Here is a 19,578-nt window from a genome sequence, read left to right as displayed (position 1 = left end):
AGTTCTTCTCTTGACTTAGATCCGTCTAAAAACACTGACGGAGACAAACTTTTCTTTCTCTCCGGACGTCGACGGACGCTGCGAGTCGACCTCACCGATGCCCGACACGACCTCCTCCATCTCGCGACGGTTCCGGACGAACATGGGCCACACGTGACCGTCGAAGTACCCGGGGAGGTCTGGAGGCGTGTAAACCCTGGAGCTGTTAGCAAGAGAAGGAACCGGTTTGGATCAGATCTTTGTCCAGACTTGGTGCTGATGATCAGGACTCGCCTTCGTCTCAGCTTGCACTCGTCGTACGAGATCTCCAGGAAGTATCTCGTGTGGAAGAGTTCGTTCAAAGGCCTGTCGGCGAGATCGAGCGACGTTTGTTGGAGAAGAACTCAGATTATTTTATTCATAACATTCTTTAAATTTCATCAAATATTGAATAGTTGAATTTAAAAGTTGAAACTTTCCAATTTTTTAAAGGATTTTTTTTTTTTTTCAATAATATCATTTATTTGTATGATTTAATTCAAATTTCTCTATTGAAAGGTTTAATTTTTGGTTTAATAATTTAATGATTGTTTTGGAAATTTTTACTCAGCATTTGATTTTTTTTTTTACACGAAAAAAAAAACTATTAATTTTTACAACAGACTTTAATATTCTTATACCAATAATTCATAAATAAAACCCATACATTTAATATTTTTAATCCTTAGCATTTAAATTTAGAATTAAATTCCGTATAAAAATGTGTATAATAAAGACACCAGACAGAAGTAATAGAGCCCCGAGCTACTGGATCCAAACTTCAGCCATTTTATGATGATTTCATGATGTTATATTGAATTAAAATGACTATGAATTTTAAAATATCGAATTTAGAACATTCGTTTTTGAATAATTGGAAGACGAAGGTCAAACTTTATGTAAAAAAAATAATAATAAAGGACAATTCAATTACTCAATAAAAAACAACCTTTAAAAATGGACATTATTAGATTCAAATGTTAAAAAAAACAATTCTATGCTTCCAAAAAACAACATTTCACTAAATAAATTCAAAGTTTCAACATTAAAAAAGTTTAATTCTGAAGTCACTGATAGTAAAAGTATCGTCTGTTCTACCTGTGGTTGAAGATCAGAAATCCTTCCACGATCAGAACAAACGTGTCACTCTCAGAGTCCACCTCGATGGATTGTTCCTTCAGGAAAGAAACCGGGTCTCGCCGCCACGACTGCACCCGACTCATCATGCGGTCCATGTGCAGAGCGTCCAGCACTGGTCGACACAGAAGCAACGACTCAGAACCGGCGACAGATATTGATGGATCGGACTCACCGTCGTACTGTTTGAAGCCTCGATCGTCCACCGGAACCACAGCGTCGTCCTGAGGACGAGAAACTGTCGTCACAGGCGTTCATTCTTTGAGTTCGAATCCAGTGCTGTGTCTCACATACTTCTCTTAGTGTACTAGAAGTTAGTATGCATCAGGATAGTGTACGTACTAACTAGTAACTAATCCTCCACAGATAGTATGTCTCAAACATACTTCTCTTAGTATACTAGAAGTTAGTATGCCTCAGGATAGTGTATGTACTAACTAGTAACTAATCCTCCACAGATAGTATGTCTCAAACATACTTCTCTTAGTATACTAGAAGTTAGTATCATCAGGATAGTGTACGTACTAACTAGTAACTAATCCTCCACAGATAGTATGTCTCAAATCACATACTTCTCTTAGTATACTAGAAGATAGTATGCATCAGGATAGTGTACGTACTAACTAGTAACTAATCCTCCACAGATAGTATGTCTCAAACATACTTCTCTTAGTATACTAGAAGATAGTATGCATCAGGATAGTGTACGTACTAACTAGTAACTAATCCTCCACAGATAGTATGTCTCAAACATACTTCTCTTAGTATACTAGAAGATAGTATGCATCAGGATAGTGTACGTACTAACTAGTAACTAATCCTCCACAGATAGTATGTCTCAAACATACTTCTCTTAGTATACTAGAAGTTAGTATGCATCAGGATAGTGTACGTACTAACTAGTAACTAATCCTCCACAGATAGTATGTCTCAAACATACTTCTCTTAGTATACTAGAAGTTAGTATGTATCAGGATAGTGTACGTACTAACTAGTAACTAATCCTCCACAGATAGTATGTCTCAAACATACTTCTCTTAGTATACTAGAAGTTAGTATGCCTCAGGATAGTGTATGTACTAACTAGTAACTAATCCTCCACAGATAGTATGTCTCAAATCACATACTTCTCTTAGTATACTAGAAGTTAGTATCATCAGGATAGTGTATGTACTAACTAGTAACTAATCCTCCACAGATAGTATGTCTCAAATCACATACTTCTCTTAGTATACTAGAAGTTAGTATGCCTCAGGATAGTGTATGTACTAACTAGTAACTAATCCTCCACAGATAGTATGTCTCAAATCACATACTTCTCTTAGTATACTAGAAGTTAGTATGCCTCAGGATAGTGTATGTACTAACTAGTAACTAATCCTCCACAGATAGTATGTCTCAAATCACATACTTCTCTTAGTATACTAGAAGTTAGTATGCCTCAGGATAGTGTATGTACTAACTAGTAACTAATCCTCCACAGATAGTATGTCTCAAATCACATACTTCTCTTAGTATACTAGAAGTTAGTATGCCTCAGGATAGTGTATGTACTAACTAGTAACTAATCCTCCACAGATAGTATGTCTCAAACATACTTCTCTTAGTATACTAGAAGTTAGTATCATCAGGATAGTGTACGTACTAACTAGTAACTAATCCTCCACAGATAGTATGTCTCAAATCACATACTTCTCTTAGTATACTAGAAGTTAGTATGCATCAGGATAGTGTACGTACTAACTAGTAACTAATCCTCCACAGATAGTATGTCTCAAACATACTTCTCTTAGTATACTAGAAGTTAGTATGCCTCAGGATAGTGTATGTACTAACTAGTAACTAATCCTCCACAGATAGTATGTCTCAAACATACTTCTCTTAGTATACTAGAAGTTAGTATCATCAGGATAGTGTACGTACTAACTAGTAACTAATCCTCCACAGATAGTATGTCTCAAACATACTTCTCTTAGTATACTAGAAGTTAGTATGCCTCAGGATAGTGTATGTACTAACTAGTAACTAATCCTCCACAGATAGTATGTCTCAAACATACTTCTCTTAGTATACTAGAAGTTAGTATCATCAGGATAGTGTACGTACTAACTAGTAACTAATCCTCCACAGATAGTATGTCTCAAATCACATACTTTTCTTAGTATACTAGAAGATAGTATGCATCAGGATAGTGTACGTACTAACTAGTAACTAATCCTCCACAGATAGTATGTCTCAAATCGCATACTTCTCTTAGTATACAAGAAGTTAGTATCATCAGGATAGTGTACGTACTAACTAGTAACTAATCCTCCACAGATAGTATGTCTCAAACATACTTCTCTTAGTATACTAGAAGTTAGTATGCATCAGGATAGTGTACGTACTAACTAGTAACTAATCCTCCACAGATAGTACGTCTCAAATCAAACTCTGCTGCTACACACTAACAGGAAATGACGCAACAGCTTCTTCTTCTACTACTATTTAAGGATGATTTCAACCAGCTGTAGGAACACTATCGCCACCTGCTGGCAGCATGTTTTGCAAGTTTGGAAAAATAAAAAAATAAAAAATATGAGAATTGAAATATTCGTGAGATATTTAAGCTGGTATCAGCGCCGAAGACGTGTCGTCCTTCTACTGCTGCTGAAAATACACCTGTAAGTATATGAATATATATATATATATATATATATATATATATATATATGATGTAACTTCCGTTTAAAACGTCACTAAGATGGAGCCGTTTAGTGTAGAAAGTGTCCATCGATTCATACTCAGTTTTGTGTGTGTTTTAGTAACAATCTAGTGTGTATGGAGCACTACATTTATATACTAAGAATTGAGACGCACTTATGCACTAAAAATACTAACTTTGAGTACGCAAGTATGTGATTTGAGACTCAGCACATTTTCATTCTTCACATCCATCTTATCTTATCTTAAACCCTCCATACCTTGAAGAAGGTATCCTGAGCGATGACGCAGCTGTTGCTAATCTTCTGCTGTAAACTCCTGGCAAGAGTAGACTTTCCTCCGTTGGTCATCCTGAGAAGACGAGAAGATACACACAATAACTACAAATGTTACTTTGACTGACAGTTTTAATTCAGGATTCTACTCAATTTTTGTGACATTCTCAGTGTTGTTTGATGATGAGTGCGTTAGAAAATATATCCATACAGTGATATATTGAGATACTTTATCTTTATCCAACAACACTGTAGTTTTTTTAATTGTTCTTTTGTGGTTTCAGTTCAATAAAGTGTTTTAAATTTTTTGAAAGAGCTTTTTAAAGCTTTTTAAAATAAATTAAATCCCTTGAGATCATGCAGTGACTGAGGACGAGAGGATACAGTGAGTCCAGCACCTTTGAAGCTGATGTTTGGACATATTTAGGTTTGAAAACAAATATATAATACTACACTATATAACCTTGTTACTACAGTATCACAATATATTGTAACGTTGCCCCTGTATCGTGATACATATTGTATCGCAGTATCCTTGTTTATACACACCCAAAGTTAATAGTAATAAAAAATGTTTCTAGCAGAAATGAAAATATCAATAAAAAAACGTTATTCAAGTTAAATATATAACTTTAACAGGTTAAAAACAAATAGTTAAGAACTGAAAAATAAAAGAGTAAAAACACATCTAATGAAGAAGTATAAGAAGACTTTACATAAATGTAATGATACATTAAAAAACACTATATATCTATATCTATAAATATAGATATAGATATATATAATAGATGTATACGTTGTTGATCTCACAGTTCAAAAATTAAATAGAAATACACATATCAAAGTCAAACACAAATAAATACAATTTAAATAATACAATATTGTGCAAATGTAGAAATAAAAAATAAATAAATTAAAAGATAACATATAATAAAATAAGATTAAACATACCATATATTTACAGAATGTTAAAATAAATTCACAATAAAGTGTGTTAATGGTTTGACAGTTGTGCTTAATAAAGTAGTTTAATGTTCTTCTAAAATGTAAAGTAAATGTCATTAATTAATAAACTTTAAAATCGCTAAAAACACAGATATTCAACGTTTCGAGGTCACGTGATCCACTTATCAGCGGCTGCAGGCATTTGTCACGTGTTAGGTTTACTTAGTTCGTTCTGCAAACAACATGGACTCAAATGAAACAAAAACTAAGTCCAGTTTAAGAACTTTTCTGCTAAACTTAATAAAAGTAAAGTTGACAAAAGTCGAAAACTCAACTTAAAATGTTTTTTTATCCAGAATAAAGTAACTCACCCGCCAACTCCAATGACGAGCTTCTTCATTTGTTCTTCTCACTCAATTAAAAGTTTAAAAATAACTTTTATAAAGTAAAATAAAGATCTAAGTGAGTTTTAAAACCTCAACAACTCAAAGTACGAAGAGATGCTGCAACGACGACTCGACTTCCGGGACACAGCGCTCCTGATTGGCTGCTGAGTAATGACGTCACACTCGTGGGACCTTTAAAATTAAAAGACTAATAATTAAAAACACGATATTATTTTATTGGACAAACAAGATTATCTTTTTTCAAGTCCTGAATCTGATGACGTTTAATAGAAAGTATATTAAAATTCAACCAAATATCGACTCCTTGTGGTGCATTCTGGGACTTGTAGTTAAAGCGGGTGATTCTATGTTATCGAGCCTGTGCTTTGAACAAATCATCAGCAAATGTTCAATAATATTTATCAATTAATAGTTCAAAGAAAACAAACGGTTTATTTTATTTAAGAGTCCGCATTATTGCTATTTTTCATCAAAATAATTAGAAAAAGAGACAGAAAACCCGTTCGATTTGAATGATAATCTATTATTTCTACGATCATATTAATAAATAAACATTTTATGTTTTACATTAATAAATAAACATTACAGTTTGTTAGTTTTAACCACGCATTAATTCACTGGTCGCAACATTGAAATTAAAATAGACTCGTAAATAGTCTAGTTTTTGGTGCATAATATTTTAAAAACGAAATTTATGAAGTAGCTAATAATAGCGTTAATTTTTTTTTTTTTCTTCTGTGAGTTAATTAATGTTATTCATTTAAATACGATTATTTAAGCCAATGGTAAAAAAAAAAATATAATAAAGTTTTTATATTAAAAATATCAGAATTACCATTCGGGACCCAAGGAGTAAAAAAACACATACAAATTAAGAAATACTAATAATTGTAACGATATATCGAATTTCAATTTGTTTATTTTATTTAGTTTAGTGTTCTCCAGCGCATGCGCACAGGCACTTTTCCGTGTCGCTGGCGGCGCTGCTGAACTTCCTCATCGGGAGCTTTACGTTCTTCACGATCTTCACGATCTTCGTTCTTCACCTTCTGCTGCTGCGTCGAGTCTCAACCGCGACAAAAAACACCCAAAAGTTGCCAAAACTCCACAACATGTCGAAGCCTCCTCCTAAACCCGCCAAACCAGGTGAGACCGGAAGAGGATTTTATAGCTTGATGCTCGCGTTGAAAAAAACGTCTTGTTTGCGAAGCGTCGTTGGTTTGAGCGAGAATGTTGGAGAAGAAAGTGGAAGAAATGAGGAGAAAACTGCGTTTTTTAAAGAATACGACGCTATAGTGCAGGAATTTACAGGAACAAACTTGTTATTTTTAATTTTGGATGAACTGGGAAGAAGGCCTGTCACTTCCCTGTTTCTGTGTGTGTTTCTATGTGTGTGTGTGTGTGTGTGTGTGTGTGTGTGTGTGTGTGTGTGTGTGTGTGTGTCAGAGGTCAAGATGATGTAACGTTCACTGACCCATTTCAACTTTCATGTCAAGTGTTTTTCTTGAATTCCTGCAGAAGATTTTTTTTCTCCAAAAACCAAACGACACATTTTGTTTTCCTGCAGCTTTAACACAAACTAACATTTGTAAATGTCTTATGACTTCTGTGGGTTTAATTTAAAGTATATTTTAAATGTTTCAGTTCTGGTTCTGATGTCTAAACGTTCCATGTAAGCGAGTGAAGTCTCGACCTCGAGGAAACTTTCACTCTGAGAAGAAGGTGTGGCAAAGAAATGGGAAAAATTTCACGACAGAAGCATAAAAATGCATGTTTTTTGCAGATTTTGCAACAAAAAAAGGTTTAGTTCTATGTGTAACAGGAACAGGCGACGGTTACGTCAGAGAAAATGCAGTCTTTGTCCAAATACAACTAATTTTAGTCTCTAATATTTATTTTATATTAATAAATAAACATCACAGTTTGTTAGTTTAAACCACGATTAATTCACTGGTCGAAACATTGGAATTAAAATAGTAAATAGACTCGTAAATAGTCTAGTTTTTGGTGGATAATATTTAAAAAATGAAATATATGAAGTAGATAATAATAGAGTTAATTAATAGTTTTTTTTCTGTGAGTTAATTAATATATATTATTCATTTAAATATGATTATTCAAGCCAATGGTAAAAAAAAGAAAAAAGTTTTTATATTAAAAACATCAAAATTCCCATTCAGGACACAAGGAGTAGAAAAAGACACAAAAATAAGAATATTAAATACAGTGGAAAGTAAGGTTTAGTATTTGCTTAATTAATGTGTAAAAAACAACCTAAAGCTGTGGATTCATAAACCAGTTTTACATAATCCTATAAATATTTGGGATTTGATGACTTTAACATGTCAAATAATTTGTGGAAGTAATAATAATAAACTTTTTTGGAAAAGACAGGAGTTTTGAAAATCAGTGCAAATTAAATTAATTAAAAAAGTTAGTTTTTATTGAAAATGGAGTCAGTTTTGTTGCACTTTTGTTCTCCTTTAGTGAAAAAAACCCAGAACCTCGTTAGACTTTTATGTATCATCGTCCAATATTTAATGAATTTAAATCTAACTTCCACGTCAACATTAAAGGGAACGACAAGTTTCCTCTCCTCCGATCATCAGTTTGTTATTACCTTCTGTTCTTCTTTTTTTTAAACTTTGAAGCAGGTGGTCATCAGAGCTTTATCTGTCTCTGGTGTTGCCATGACGACCATTAACCGTCTCAAATGACACTCGAAGGTTCGACTTATAAACGTGTTCTATGTGTAGTTAAAACTCTGATGGTTTAATAGTGTTTTTGTTTGAGACTCGACTGATAATGTTGTGTATCGTGTTTTTATCTTTACTTCACGAAAACTTTTCTTAACGTTCATAAAAACTTCTTGAAGGTTGATTCTAACATAAGAACATATAACGTATATAAGAACATTTTAAAAGTATAGTTTGAACTCAACTGTCGTTACTGTCGACTCCATAACTTCTGCAAATACTACTTCCCAAAAAAAAAATCAAAGTCAACAAGAAAAACACTTTTCAATAATATATGACATGACAGTTAAAATTGCTTGGAGCTCACAGATGGAGTGATGAGTTCACTGAGAGGGAGGGAGATGTGTTTTTTTTTTTATATTGCTGAGTTTGAACGGACGTTAATACGACGTAGAACTCGGATTAAAAACATGTCAATAAAAGTCTGTCTGAGTAAATAATTTACAGTTTAAATATTTATTGCTATGTTGCTGTGTATTGTCAAGAATCTTTTGATACGATATCATGATACAGGGTCAACAATACGCTAATCTTGATACTGTGGTAACAAGTATATATTTGTAGTATTGTCCAGTACTTGACTCTGGTGTTGTGATAGTGTAGTAACAAGTATATATGTGTAGTATTGTCCAGTACTTGACTCTGGTGTTGTGATAGTGTAGTAACAAGTATATATGTGTAGTATCGTCCAGTACTTGACTCTGGTGTTGTGATAGTGTAGTAACAAGGATATATGTGTAGTATTGTCCAGTACTTGACTCTGGTGTTGTGATAGTGTAGTAACAAGGATATATTTGTAGTATTGTCCAGTACTTGACTCTGGTGTTGTGATAGTGTAGTAACAAGTATATATGTGTAGTATTGTCCAGTACTTGACTCTTGTGTTGTGATAGTGTAGTAACAAGTATATATGTGTAGTATTGTCCAGTACTTGACTCTGGTGTTGTGATAGTGTAGTAACAAGGATATATGTGTAGTATTGTCTAGTACTTGACTCTTGTGTTGTGATAGTGTAGTAGCAAGTATATATGTGTAGTATTTTCCAGTACTTGACTCTGGTGTTGTGATAGTGTAGTAACAAGTATATATGTGTAGTATTGTCCAGTACTTGACTCTGGTGTTGTGATAGTGTAGTAACAAGGATATATGTGTAGTATTGTCCAGTACTTGACTCTGGTGTTGTGATAGTGTAGTAACAAGTATATATGTGTAGTATTGTCCAGTACTTGACTCTGGTGTTGTGATAGTGTAGTAACAAGTATATATGTGTAGTATTGTCCAGTACTTGACTCTTGTGTTGTGATAGTGTAGTAACAAGTATATATGTGTAGTATTGTCCAGTACTTGACTCTGGTGTTGTGATCGTGTAGTAACAAGGATATATGTGTAGTATTGTCTAGTACTTGACTCTTGTGTTGTGATAGTGTAGTAACAAGTATATATGTGTAGTATTGTCCAGTACTTGACTCTGGTGTTGTGTTGTGTGTTGTCACTGTATCCTCTCGTCCTCAGTCATCGCCAGTATTTAATTATTCCATCTTCCATCTAGTGGCCAGAAATGTAATTGCAACACAAAATTTAAAAAAAAAAATGGCATGAATTTTGGCATGTTAATTGTAAATACAAATAAATGTTATATATTTTATTCACATTTGACTATGTCCAAACATCATCTTTAAAAGCTGCTTGTCTCCACTGTATCCTCTCGTCCTCAGTCATTACCGGGATTTAGTACTATTAAGTTGTTCCTTTCGTTTCAGAGGACGTAACGACTGCTGCCATCTAGAGGCCAGAAGTTTAATTGCAACACAAATATGAACAGAAAGAGTGAATATTTGAAACAATGCGGTGCTTTTGAATATTAATACAGTATCTTAATATTTTAGAGTATCAATATTTTCTTACACTGGTTAGCGCGGTCGCCTCACAATAAGAAGGTTGCTGGTTCGCTTCCAGGCCGAGTCAACTCGTGACCTTTCTGTGTGTAGTTAGTATGTTATGTTGTGTTGCGTGGGTTTACTCCGGACACTCCGGTTTCCTCCCACAGTCCAGAAACATACAGAGGTTGATTGACAACTTGTGGGGAAATTGTCCGTAGGTATGAGTGTGTGTGTGAATGGTTGTCTGTCTTTGTGTGTCCTGAGACAGACTGGCGTCCTGTCCAGGGTGTCCCCTGCCTCTCGCCCTATGATACTGGGATAGATTCCAGCTCCCCGCGACCCCCACAAGGGATAAAGCGGAAAAAAAATTAATGAATATTTTCTTTCACCTGTAATTACCATGTTATGAAGTTAAACGATGCCGTTGTATTTGTATGTTTTTTACTACATGTCAACTTGTATAACACGCGTGTTCAACATGTACGGTGAGTTTTAAGAGGATCAAAGTGATGTTTTGGTTGCAACAGTTTCAGTGTTTGTGGATAAAACAGGACGAGGCTTGTTTTGTGTTTGAACGAGAGGTTCGATGAAGAGGTTTGTTGTTGTTGTTGTTGTTGGATTGAAACACGACGACACCCAACCGTAGTCGTAGTTAAATGTGTGCTCAGAGTGAAGCCTGGAGTGAAGCGAGTGAACGAGTCCGAGCAGGTCCGTGTGAACATGAGTCGACCTGTGTCTGCAACAGAGACGACTTGTGTGCAGAGCTGCTGCCTCTGTGGAGGAGAAGAAGAAGAAGAAGAAGAAGAAGAAGAAACAATCACGAGTCTGTCTGTTGAGACTCGTCTGGATCAGTTTGAATGTTGGACTGTATGGAGACGCAAACATAATGTTGAGGATTTGTGCGTCTAGTTTATCATTTAAATGTGTCGGATTTGAAGAAACTCTCACCACAAGTAAAGTGAAGTAAACTATAAACAGTTAAAATATGTATTTAAAAGATCAAGAAAACACAGAGACAAACACAAGAGTCTCAGAGAATCAAGGAAAAGCTCATATAAAAGTGTCTTGAGATGTTTCTTGAAGGAGTCAGTAGATCATCAAACACAGATGTTTCTTGAAGGAGTCAGTAGATCATCAAACACACATGTTTCTTGAAGGAGTCAGTAGATCATCAAACATAGATGTTTCTTGAAGGAGTCAGTAGATCATCAAACACAGATGTTTCTTGAAGGAGTCAGTAGATCATCAAACACAGATGTTTCTTGAAGGAGTCAGTAGATCATCAAACACAGATGTTTCTTGAAGGAGTCAGTAGATCATCAAACACAGATGTATCTTGAAGGAGTCAGTAGATCATCAAACACAGATGTTTCTTGAAGGAGTCAGTAGATCATCAAACACAGATGTTTATTGAAGGAGTCAGTAGATCATCAAACACAGATGTATCTTGAAGGAGTCAGTAGATCATCAAACACAGATGTTTCTTAAAGGAGTCAGTAGATCATCAAACACAGATGTTTCTTGAAGGAGTCAGTAGATCATCAAACACACATGTTTCTTGAAGGAGTCAGTAGATCATCAAACACAGATGTTTCTTGAAGGAGTCAGTAGATCATCAACCACAGATGTTTCTTGAAGGAGTCAGTAGATCATCAAACACAGATGTTTCTTGAAGGAGTCAGTAGATCATCAAACACAGATGTTTCTTGAAGGAGTCAGTAGATCATCAAACACAGATGTTTCTTGAAGGAGTCAGTAGATCATCAAACACAGATGTTTCTTGAAGGAGTCAGTAGATCATCAAACACAGATGTTTCTTGAAGGAGTCAGTAGATCATCAAACACAGATGTTTCTTGAAGGAGTCAGTAGATCATCAAACACAGATGTATCTTGAAGGAGTCAGTAGATCATCAAACACAGATGTTTCTTAAAGGAGTCAGTAGATCATCAAACACAGATGTTTCTTGAAGGAGTCAGTAGATCATCAAACACACATGTTTCTTGAAGGAGTCAGTAGATCATCAAACACAGATGTTTCTTGAAGGAGTCAGTAGATCATCAACCACAGATGTTTCTTGAAGGAGTCAGTAGATCATCAAACACACATGTTTCTTGAAGGAGTCAGTAGATCATCAAACACAGATGTTTCTTGAAGGAGTCAGTAGATCATCAAACACAGATGTTTATTGAAGGAGTCAGTAGATCATCAAACACAGATGTTTCTTGAAGGAGTCAGTAGATCATCAAACACAGATGTTTCTTGAAGGAGTCAGTAGATCATCAAACACAGATGTTTCTTGAAGGAGTCAGTAGATCATCAAACACAGATGTTTCTTGAAGGAGTCAGTAGATCATCAAACACAGATGTTTCTTGAAGGAGTCAGTAGATCATCAAACACACATGTTTCTTGAAGGAGTCAGTAGATCATCAAACACAGATGTTTCTTGAAGGAGTCAGTAGATCATCAAACACAGATGTTTCTTGAAGGAGTCAGTAGATCATCAAACACACATGTTTCTTGAAGGAGTCAGTAGATCATCAAACACAGATGTTTCTTGAAGGAGTCAGTAGATCATCAAACACACATGTTTCTTGAAGGAGTCAGTAGATCATCAAACACAGATGTTTCTTGAAGGAGTCAGTAGATCATCAAACACACATGTTTCTTGAAGGAGTCAGTAGATCATCAAACACACATGTTTCTTGAAGGAGTCAGTAGATCATCAAACACAGATGTTTCTTGAAGGAGTCAGTAGATCATCAAACACAGATGTTTCTTGAAGGAGTCAGTAGATCATCAAACAGATTATAAGCCGAGGGCGGTCACTGCGAGTCGTTATGTGGTTGCTGTGGTTAAATTTGAACCCTGTATACATCGTGATGTATCCTATCGTTCCTTCTATTCGGGTCACGTAGCGTATCAACGAATTCATGTCGACACACACTCTCACTGATGAACATATTACTAATAATAATACTAATAATACTAATAATACTAATAATACTAATAATACTAATAATACTAATAATACTAAAACCTGAATATTGTTTCTTTGTGTTCCAGGTCAAGTCAAAGTCTTCAGAGCTTTGTACAACTTTGAACCCCGGACGGTGAGTAGATCCAGATCATTCCTGATCCGAAGTTAATTTCTCATTGATCAGAGGATTGAAGACGAAGAGCCTTCAGGTCAGACGTGTAGGGGTCGGCTCAGAGGTCAGAGGTCAGGGAGGAAGGACATGGTGTCATGAAGATGATGATTGTTCGTCAAAAACATCAAAATGTCTTCATAAGTATCTAAATTTCAAACTGTAATAAATCATCTGAAAACTTGAATTAATCAAGAAAACATATATTTGATTATTAAATAAAGAGGTGGTTTCTTTACACTGATGTTGTTTTTCTTGACATTAAAGTATAGTAGTAATAGTAATAGTTTTTAACTATTAAAATAGTTGTATTTTAAAAATATATATACTACCTTCATCAACTTATTTTTATTGTCAAAATATTATTTTATTTTTTCCCAATAAAAATATTTATAAACCTTTCTTCATTAACATATTCTTATATCAACTTTTTTACTTGATAATAAAATATAATTATTAACTTTTTTCCAATTCAAATATTATTATATCGTTTTTAACAATTCAGTTTTATTAACTTGAAAATATATAACATATAAAATCCAAATGTAGACAATATGTCACCTTTTCTGTGTTGACTGTCATTTATTTAAACTCGTTTTTCAAATGTATTTATTACATTAATGATTAAGTTGTAACATGTGTATAACATGTGTGTAACATGTGTATAACATGTGTGTAACATGTGTATAACATGTGTGTAACACGTGTCTAACATGTGTGTAACACGTGTATAACATGTGTGTTCACAGCCTGACGAGTTGTACTTTGAAGAAGGCGACGTGTTGTACGTGTCGGACACGGTGAGAAAAACATTGAGTCGTAACTTAAAAAACGATAATCTTGTTGTTTCTCAGTCATTAAGTAAGTAAAGGTAAGAGATTTTCAAAGAGTCTTTTGTTCTCCAGAGTGACCTGAACTGGTGGAAAGGAACCTGTCGAGGACGGACGGGACTCATTCCCAGTAACTATGGTGAGAGTTTAACTTCATTCATTCATTCATTCATTCATTCGTTCACTCAGTGATGATGTCATTGTTGCTTTCAGTGGCAGAACGAGCCGAGTCCATCGACAACCCCATGCATGAAGCAGCCAAACGAGGTGAAAGACCATTATTATTATTGTTATTGTTATTATTATGATTGTTATTATTGTTATTATTATTGTTATTATTATTGTAATTGTTATTATTTTTATTGTTATTATTATTATTGTTATTATTGTAATTGTTATTATTTTTATTATTATTGTTATTATTATTATTGTTATTATTGTTGTAATGTTATTATTATTATTGTTATTGTTATTATTATTATTGTTATTGTTGTTATTATTGTTATTATTATTGTTATTGTTATTATTATTGTTATTGTTGTTATTATTGTTATTGTTATGATTGTTATTATTGTTATTATTATTATTATTGTTATTATTATTATTGTTATTATTGTTATTGTTATTATTATTATTGTTATTGTTATTATTCTTATAATGTTATTATTGTTATAATTGTTATTATTGTTGTTATTATTATAATTGTTATTATTATTGTTATTGTTCATATTATTATTATTATTATTGTTATTATTATTATTATTATTAATAATAAAATAATATCGACTGTCGACCTCTGACCCCGCCAGGAAACCTGAGTTGGCTGCGCGAGTGTCTGGAGAACAAAGTGGGCATCAACGGCCTTGACCGGGCGGGAAACACCGCCCTCTACTGGGGATGTCACGGAGGACACAAAGGTGACGTCACACATCCATGTCGAGAGACCAGAAGGTTTGACGCTGATGTGGTTCTGTCTCCAGATGTGGTGGAGATCCTGCTGAGTCAACCCAACATCGAGCTCAACCCGCAGGTGAGGGTGACCACGACAAACATGGCCGACGGATGAACCTCATTGTTTTGACGCTTCAGTGAAACTAATGTTTACATTTGAAACTTTACGTCCTCAGGTCAAAAGGTCAATGAACCGTCTTAACACGACTATTATTTACTCGTCAGCTGCGTTTGTTTACACTCTGCCTGAAGAATTGTTGAAATACATAAACAAAACAATATAAATATCACCCAAACCCTCGCAGGAGCCAAGGTCTCAAGCATTTAGTTTGATTTAGTTGCTGATTTGTGGTAGTTTAGAGTCTGTGAAAAGTATTTTAAGCCTAAGATCTTATAAGAAATACTGTTAAAAACTTACTAACATATACAATTTGGATGAATTTAAAGCGAAGGACACTTTAAACGAAATGCTATACTTGCTAGCTTAGCTAGTCGCTAACATGCGCGTGTATATTTTAAAGGTTAGAATTTATACTCTGTAATTCTCTTAACTTAAAGTTCATTATAAGTCCATTAACTTTGAAACTTAAATCATGTTTAAAAACTCATTTTCAGCAGCAATATAAAAATGATGGACAAATTTAAACTGAATGCTATACTTGCTAGCTTAGCTAATCGCTAACATGTGCGTGTATATTTTGAAGATTAGAATCTAAACTACTGTAATTCTCTTAAATTAAAGTTCATTATAAGTCTATTAACTTTAAAACTTAAATAATGTTTCAAAAACTAACTTTCAATGGCAATGTAAAATTAAGGACACATTTTAAACTGAATGCTTTACTTGCTAGCTTAGCTAGTCGCTAACATGTGCGTGTATATTTTGAAGATTAGAATCTAAACTACTGTAATTCTCTTAACTTAAAATTAAAGTTCATTATAAGTCCATTAACTTTGAAACTTAAATCATGTTTAAAAACTCATTTTCAGCAGCAATATAAAAATGATGGACAAATTTAAACTGAATGCTATACTTGCTAGCTTAGCTAATCGCTAACATGTGCGTGTATATTTTGAAGATTAGAATCTAAACTACTGTAATTCTCTTAACTTAAAATTAAAGTTCATTATAAGTCCATTAACTTTGAAACTTAAATAATGTTTAAAAAATTCATTTTCAACGGCAATGTAAAGTTAAGAACACATTTTAAACTGAATGCTGTACTTGCTAGTTTAGCTAGTCGCTAACAGTGGTTTGTATGTTTCAGATTAGAATCTTAACTCTGTGAATCTCATATTAAATACAGACATTACTTTAAATTAAAGTTTGCAACAAATCCATTCAGTTGAAAACTCAGAAAAAATCATGTTAAAAAAACGTTTTTTCAGTGGCAACATTTAAACGAAATGCTATACTTGCTAGCTTAGCTAGTCGCTAACAGTTGTTTGTATATGTTGAAGATTAGACTCTAAACTCTGTGAATCTCTTAACTTGAAATTAAAGTTCATTATAAGTCTATTAACTTTGAAACTTAAATAATGTTTAAAAACTCATTTTCAACGGCAATGTAAAATTGTACTTGCTAGTTTAGCTAGTCGCTAACAGTTGTTTGTATGTTTCAGATTAGACTCTAATCTCTGTGAATCTCAAATTACATAACAAACATTACTTCAAATTAAAGTTTGAAACAAATCCATTCAGTTGAAATTCAGAATAAATCTTGTTAAAAATGTTTTTTTAATGGCAACGTCTAAATGAAACGCTTTACTTGCTTAGTTTAGCTAGTTTTTGACATGATTTATATAAGAGAAATACCGAGTATAGATTCTAATTCAAAATATACATGCACATGTTAGCGACTAGCTAAGCTAGCAAGTATAGCATTTTGTTTAAAGTTGTCCTTAACTTTAACAAGTGTCCTTCACCTTAAATTATAACTATGCTAGCTTGGCTAGTAGCTGTGTATTTATTAGTAATATATAAAACTAATTGTACTTTTGCTTCCAGAACAAACTGGGAGACACGGCGCTTCACGCCGCCGCCTGGAAAGGTTATTCCGACATCGTGGAGATGCTGCTGCACAAGAGTGAGTCTCTTTTGAACTTTCTAGTCGTTTATCGTAAATATGTTCGTCTTTTCGCGAAGATTCCAGAACCGACATCAGGAACAACGAGAACAAGTTGGCGCTAGAAATGGCGACAGACGCTCACTGTGCGTCTCTGCTGAAGAGGAGGCAGGGCAGCGGTGAGTGGACACTAGGGGGCAGCACTGCTTTCATTTTCATTCTCCTTTTCCTGCAAACTTTACTTAAAAACGAAATAAACCAAAATCCATTGAAAGTAATTCTCAGAGGAAAAAATGTAATTCATATTTTTGAGTTTTGAAAGTGAATTGATCTAAAACGTAAATATAATACGAGTTTAAACCAGTTTGTAAAGTGTGACTGACGAGTGTTGAGAAGTTTACATGAAAATAAAAACATGATCAGTTAAATAGTTTTATAAAATCCTATTAATTTCATCATTTTCATTATTTTAACTTCTACGTTTTCAACGACATCCTGTTTTCACGTCATATAAATGTTCTTCATTTGTGTTTTAAACTATTATTTTGTTATATAATTAGAAATTAACAGTTTTAGATTCTAATCCTCAACATTTACCAACAAATGTCACGTCACTGCAGCAGCTAACTCTGTTAGCCACAAGCTAAGCTATCAAGTATTATTAGTAGCATTTCCTAAAACATATAAATTCATTTTTGCCTCATTTATTGCGAGTTTTGATCTCAACAGACTCGTAACTGACTCGTAAATTGTTCATTTGTTATTTAATTGCATCTCGTCCTCAATGTACAAACGTTAGCTTCTAGCTAAGCTAAGTGTAGCATTAGGTTTAAAATGTCCTTAACTTTACATTGTTGTTAAAAATATATATTGAAGTATTTAACATGATTTATGAGTTTCAAGTCTCACGTACTTGTTACTAACTTGTATTTTTTACTTGTTATTTAATCAGAGATTTTATGAGTTTAGATTTGAATCTTTAACATAAACAAACAAACGTTAGCTACGAGCTAAGCTAGCAAGTTTAAAATGTCCTTCACTTTACATTGCTGTTGAAAATATATATCGAAGTTTTTATCGTTATTTATTAAGTTTCAAGTCTCACGTACTTGTAACTAACTTGTATTTTTTACTTGTTATGTAACCAGAGATTTACTGAGTTTAAACTAATAAATAATAATAATAAAGTTCTACCTAAACTAGCTAACAACGTTAGCAAGTCTAGCATTCAGTTTAAAAGGTCCTTCACTTTACATTGTCGTTGAAAATAAATATTTAAGTTTTCAACATTAATTTTTATGAGTTTAAAGATTCACGTACTTGTTACAAACTTGTATTTTTTTTTCTTGTTATTTAATCAGAGATTTACTGAGTTTAGATTTGAATATTCACCATAAACAAACGTTAGCTACTAGCTAAGCTAGCAAGTATGGCGTTCAGTTTAAAATGTCCTTCACTTTACATTGTCGTTGAAAATTAATATTAAAGTTTTTAACATAAATTATGAGTTTAAAGCCTCATGTACTTGTAGCTAACTTGTTTTTTAAGTTTATTTAATCAGGTTTACTGAGTTTACATTTTAATATTCAACACAAACAAACGTTAGCTACTAGCTAAGCTAGCAAGTTTGTCGTTTGGTTACATTTGAAGTTTTTAACCGTTATAGCGTCTAAATGACCGAAAAGACAAATAAAAACGTAAAAATGTGCTTGAGACCTCGGCTCCTGCAAGGCTTTGAGTGATGTCACTTATAGAAACGGTGTCTTTGTAATAACCAGAGACATGTATTTATTGTGTATAGAAATGTATGTGATGTTTAAAATATAAACTCGCGACTCGTCCAAAGACGACGAAGACGAGTAAAAGCATTTGTGTCGACACGTGTCGTTGTCGTCAGTGTGAACCTGGTTGTGTAACTGCGTCTCCTCCGCAGCCGTCACTCGCACACACAGCAACGCCGAAGACTACCTGGACGACGAGGACTCGGACTGAGGACTCGACGTCTCTACTGGGAGAAGTTTTCGTTAAAGTTCCAGCTTCGGATGAAAACACTTTGGTTTCGTTACCTTTTTATTTAACAAAAGCTCGGGACGCGTCGTCCGGAGGATCTGCTGCAGCGACGGGAAATAAAAAGTGCCTTGTTTTGTATATTTGTGGCTTCGGTGGTAAAACCTGTCGACCTGCAATAAAAGAGTTGAATAAAGAGAAGCATCGTTGCGACGGTTTATTGTCAGACATGATGACACAGAAAAGGCAGAAACGTTCGGTGCTACAGCGTCTCCACGAGCTTCATGAAGCGAGCGTTGCTACCAGACCTCGCCAGACTCACAGGAACATGTGCAAAATAAACACTTTTCTTACACTTTAGAGCAAAATTAAATGATATAAAAAGTATATTAAATACAATTAACAACCAAATGAAACGACTACAGTTATTCAAGTTAAACTATAGTCAAATAAA

The 19,578-nt window shown here is 33.9% G+C and overlaps 2 protein-coding genes across 2 annotated transcripts; one reads left to right on the top strand and one right to left on the bottom strand.

Annotated features, from left to right (window-relative positions):
- Window positions 1–15: 15 nt before the first annotated feature.
- On the bottom strand, window positions 16–5,584 carry nmrk1 (nicotinamide riboside kinase 1). The gene is made up of 6 exons (XM_087812631.1): window positions 5,450–5,584; window positions 4,119–4,209; window positions 1,331–1,379; window positions 1,117–1,270; window positions 274–345; window positions 16–202 (listed from the first exon to the last, which is right to left on the bottom strand). The coding sequence occupies exons 1-6, from the start codon at window positions 5,476–5,478 to the stop codon at window positions 16–18; spliced, it is 582 nt and encodes a 193-aa protein (XP_087668757.1). The 5' UTR covers window positions 5,479–5,584.
- Window positions 5,585–6,450: 866 nt separating this feature from the next.
- On the top strand, window positions 6,451–19,325 carry ostf1 (osteoclast stimulating factor 1). Its single transcript, XM_087812578.1, has 10 exons — window positions 6,451–6,631; window positions 13,188–13,234; window positions 14,020–14,070; window positions 14,176–14,239; window positions 14,314–14,367; window positions 14,910–15,017; window positions 15,081–15,130; window positions 17,060–17,138; window positions 17,198–17,296; window positions 19,051–19,325. The coding sequence occupies exons 1-10, from the start codon at window positions 6,598–6,600 to the stop codon at window positions 19,107–19,109; spliced, it is 645 nt and encodes a 214-aa protein (XP_087668704.1). The 5' UTR covers window positions 6,451–6,597; the 3' UTR covers window positions 19,110–19,325.
- Window positions 19,326–19,578: the final 253 nt, after the last annotated feature.

Source organism: Callionymus lyra, chromosome 1 (assembly GCF_982586985.1).
Source record: "Callionymus lyra chromosome 1, fCalLyr1.hap1.1, whole genome shotgun sequence".
NCBI classification, from domain to species: Eukaryota; Metazoa; Chordata; class Actinopteri; order Syngnathiformes; family Callionymidae; genus Callionymus; species Callionymus lyra.
The sequence above is the reverse complement of the archived record's forward strand: the minus strand, read 5'-3'. Positions and strand labels throughout refer to the sequence as shown.

What these genes read in the sequence shown, in the direction of transcription:
- nmrk1 (XM_087812631.1), bottom strand. Translation starts at nt 5,478, where the DNA reads ATGAAGAAGCTCGTCATTGGAGTTGGCGG. An exon ending in CTCAGGATACCTTCTTCAAG is followed by an intron (nt 1,380 to 4,118) that starts GTATGGAGGGTT and finishes TCTCGTCCTCAG; the next exon opens with GACGACGCTGTGGTTCCGGT. An exon ending in AGGCTTCAAACAGTACGACG is followed by an intron (nt 1,271 to 1,330) that starts GTGAGTCCGATC and finishes TGTGTCGACCAG; the next exon opens with TGCTGGACGCTCTGCACATG.
- ostf1 (XM_087812578.1), top strand. Translation starts at nt 6,598, where the DNA reads ATGTCGAAGCCTCCTCCTAAACCCGCCAAACCAG. An exon ending in ACTCATTCCCAGTAACTATG is followed by an intron (nt 14,240 to 14,313) that starts GTGAGAGTTTAA and finishes TGTTGCTTTCAG; the next exon opens with TGGCAGAACGAGCCGAGTCC. An exon ending in ATGTCACGGAGGACACAAAG is followed by an intron (nt 15,018 to 15,080) that starts GTGACGTCACAC and finishes TTCTGTCTCCAG; the next exon opens with ATGTGGTGGAGATCCTGCTG.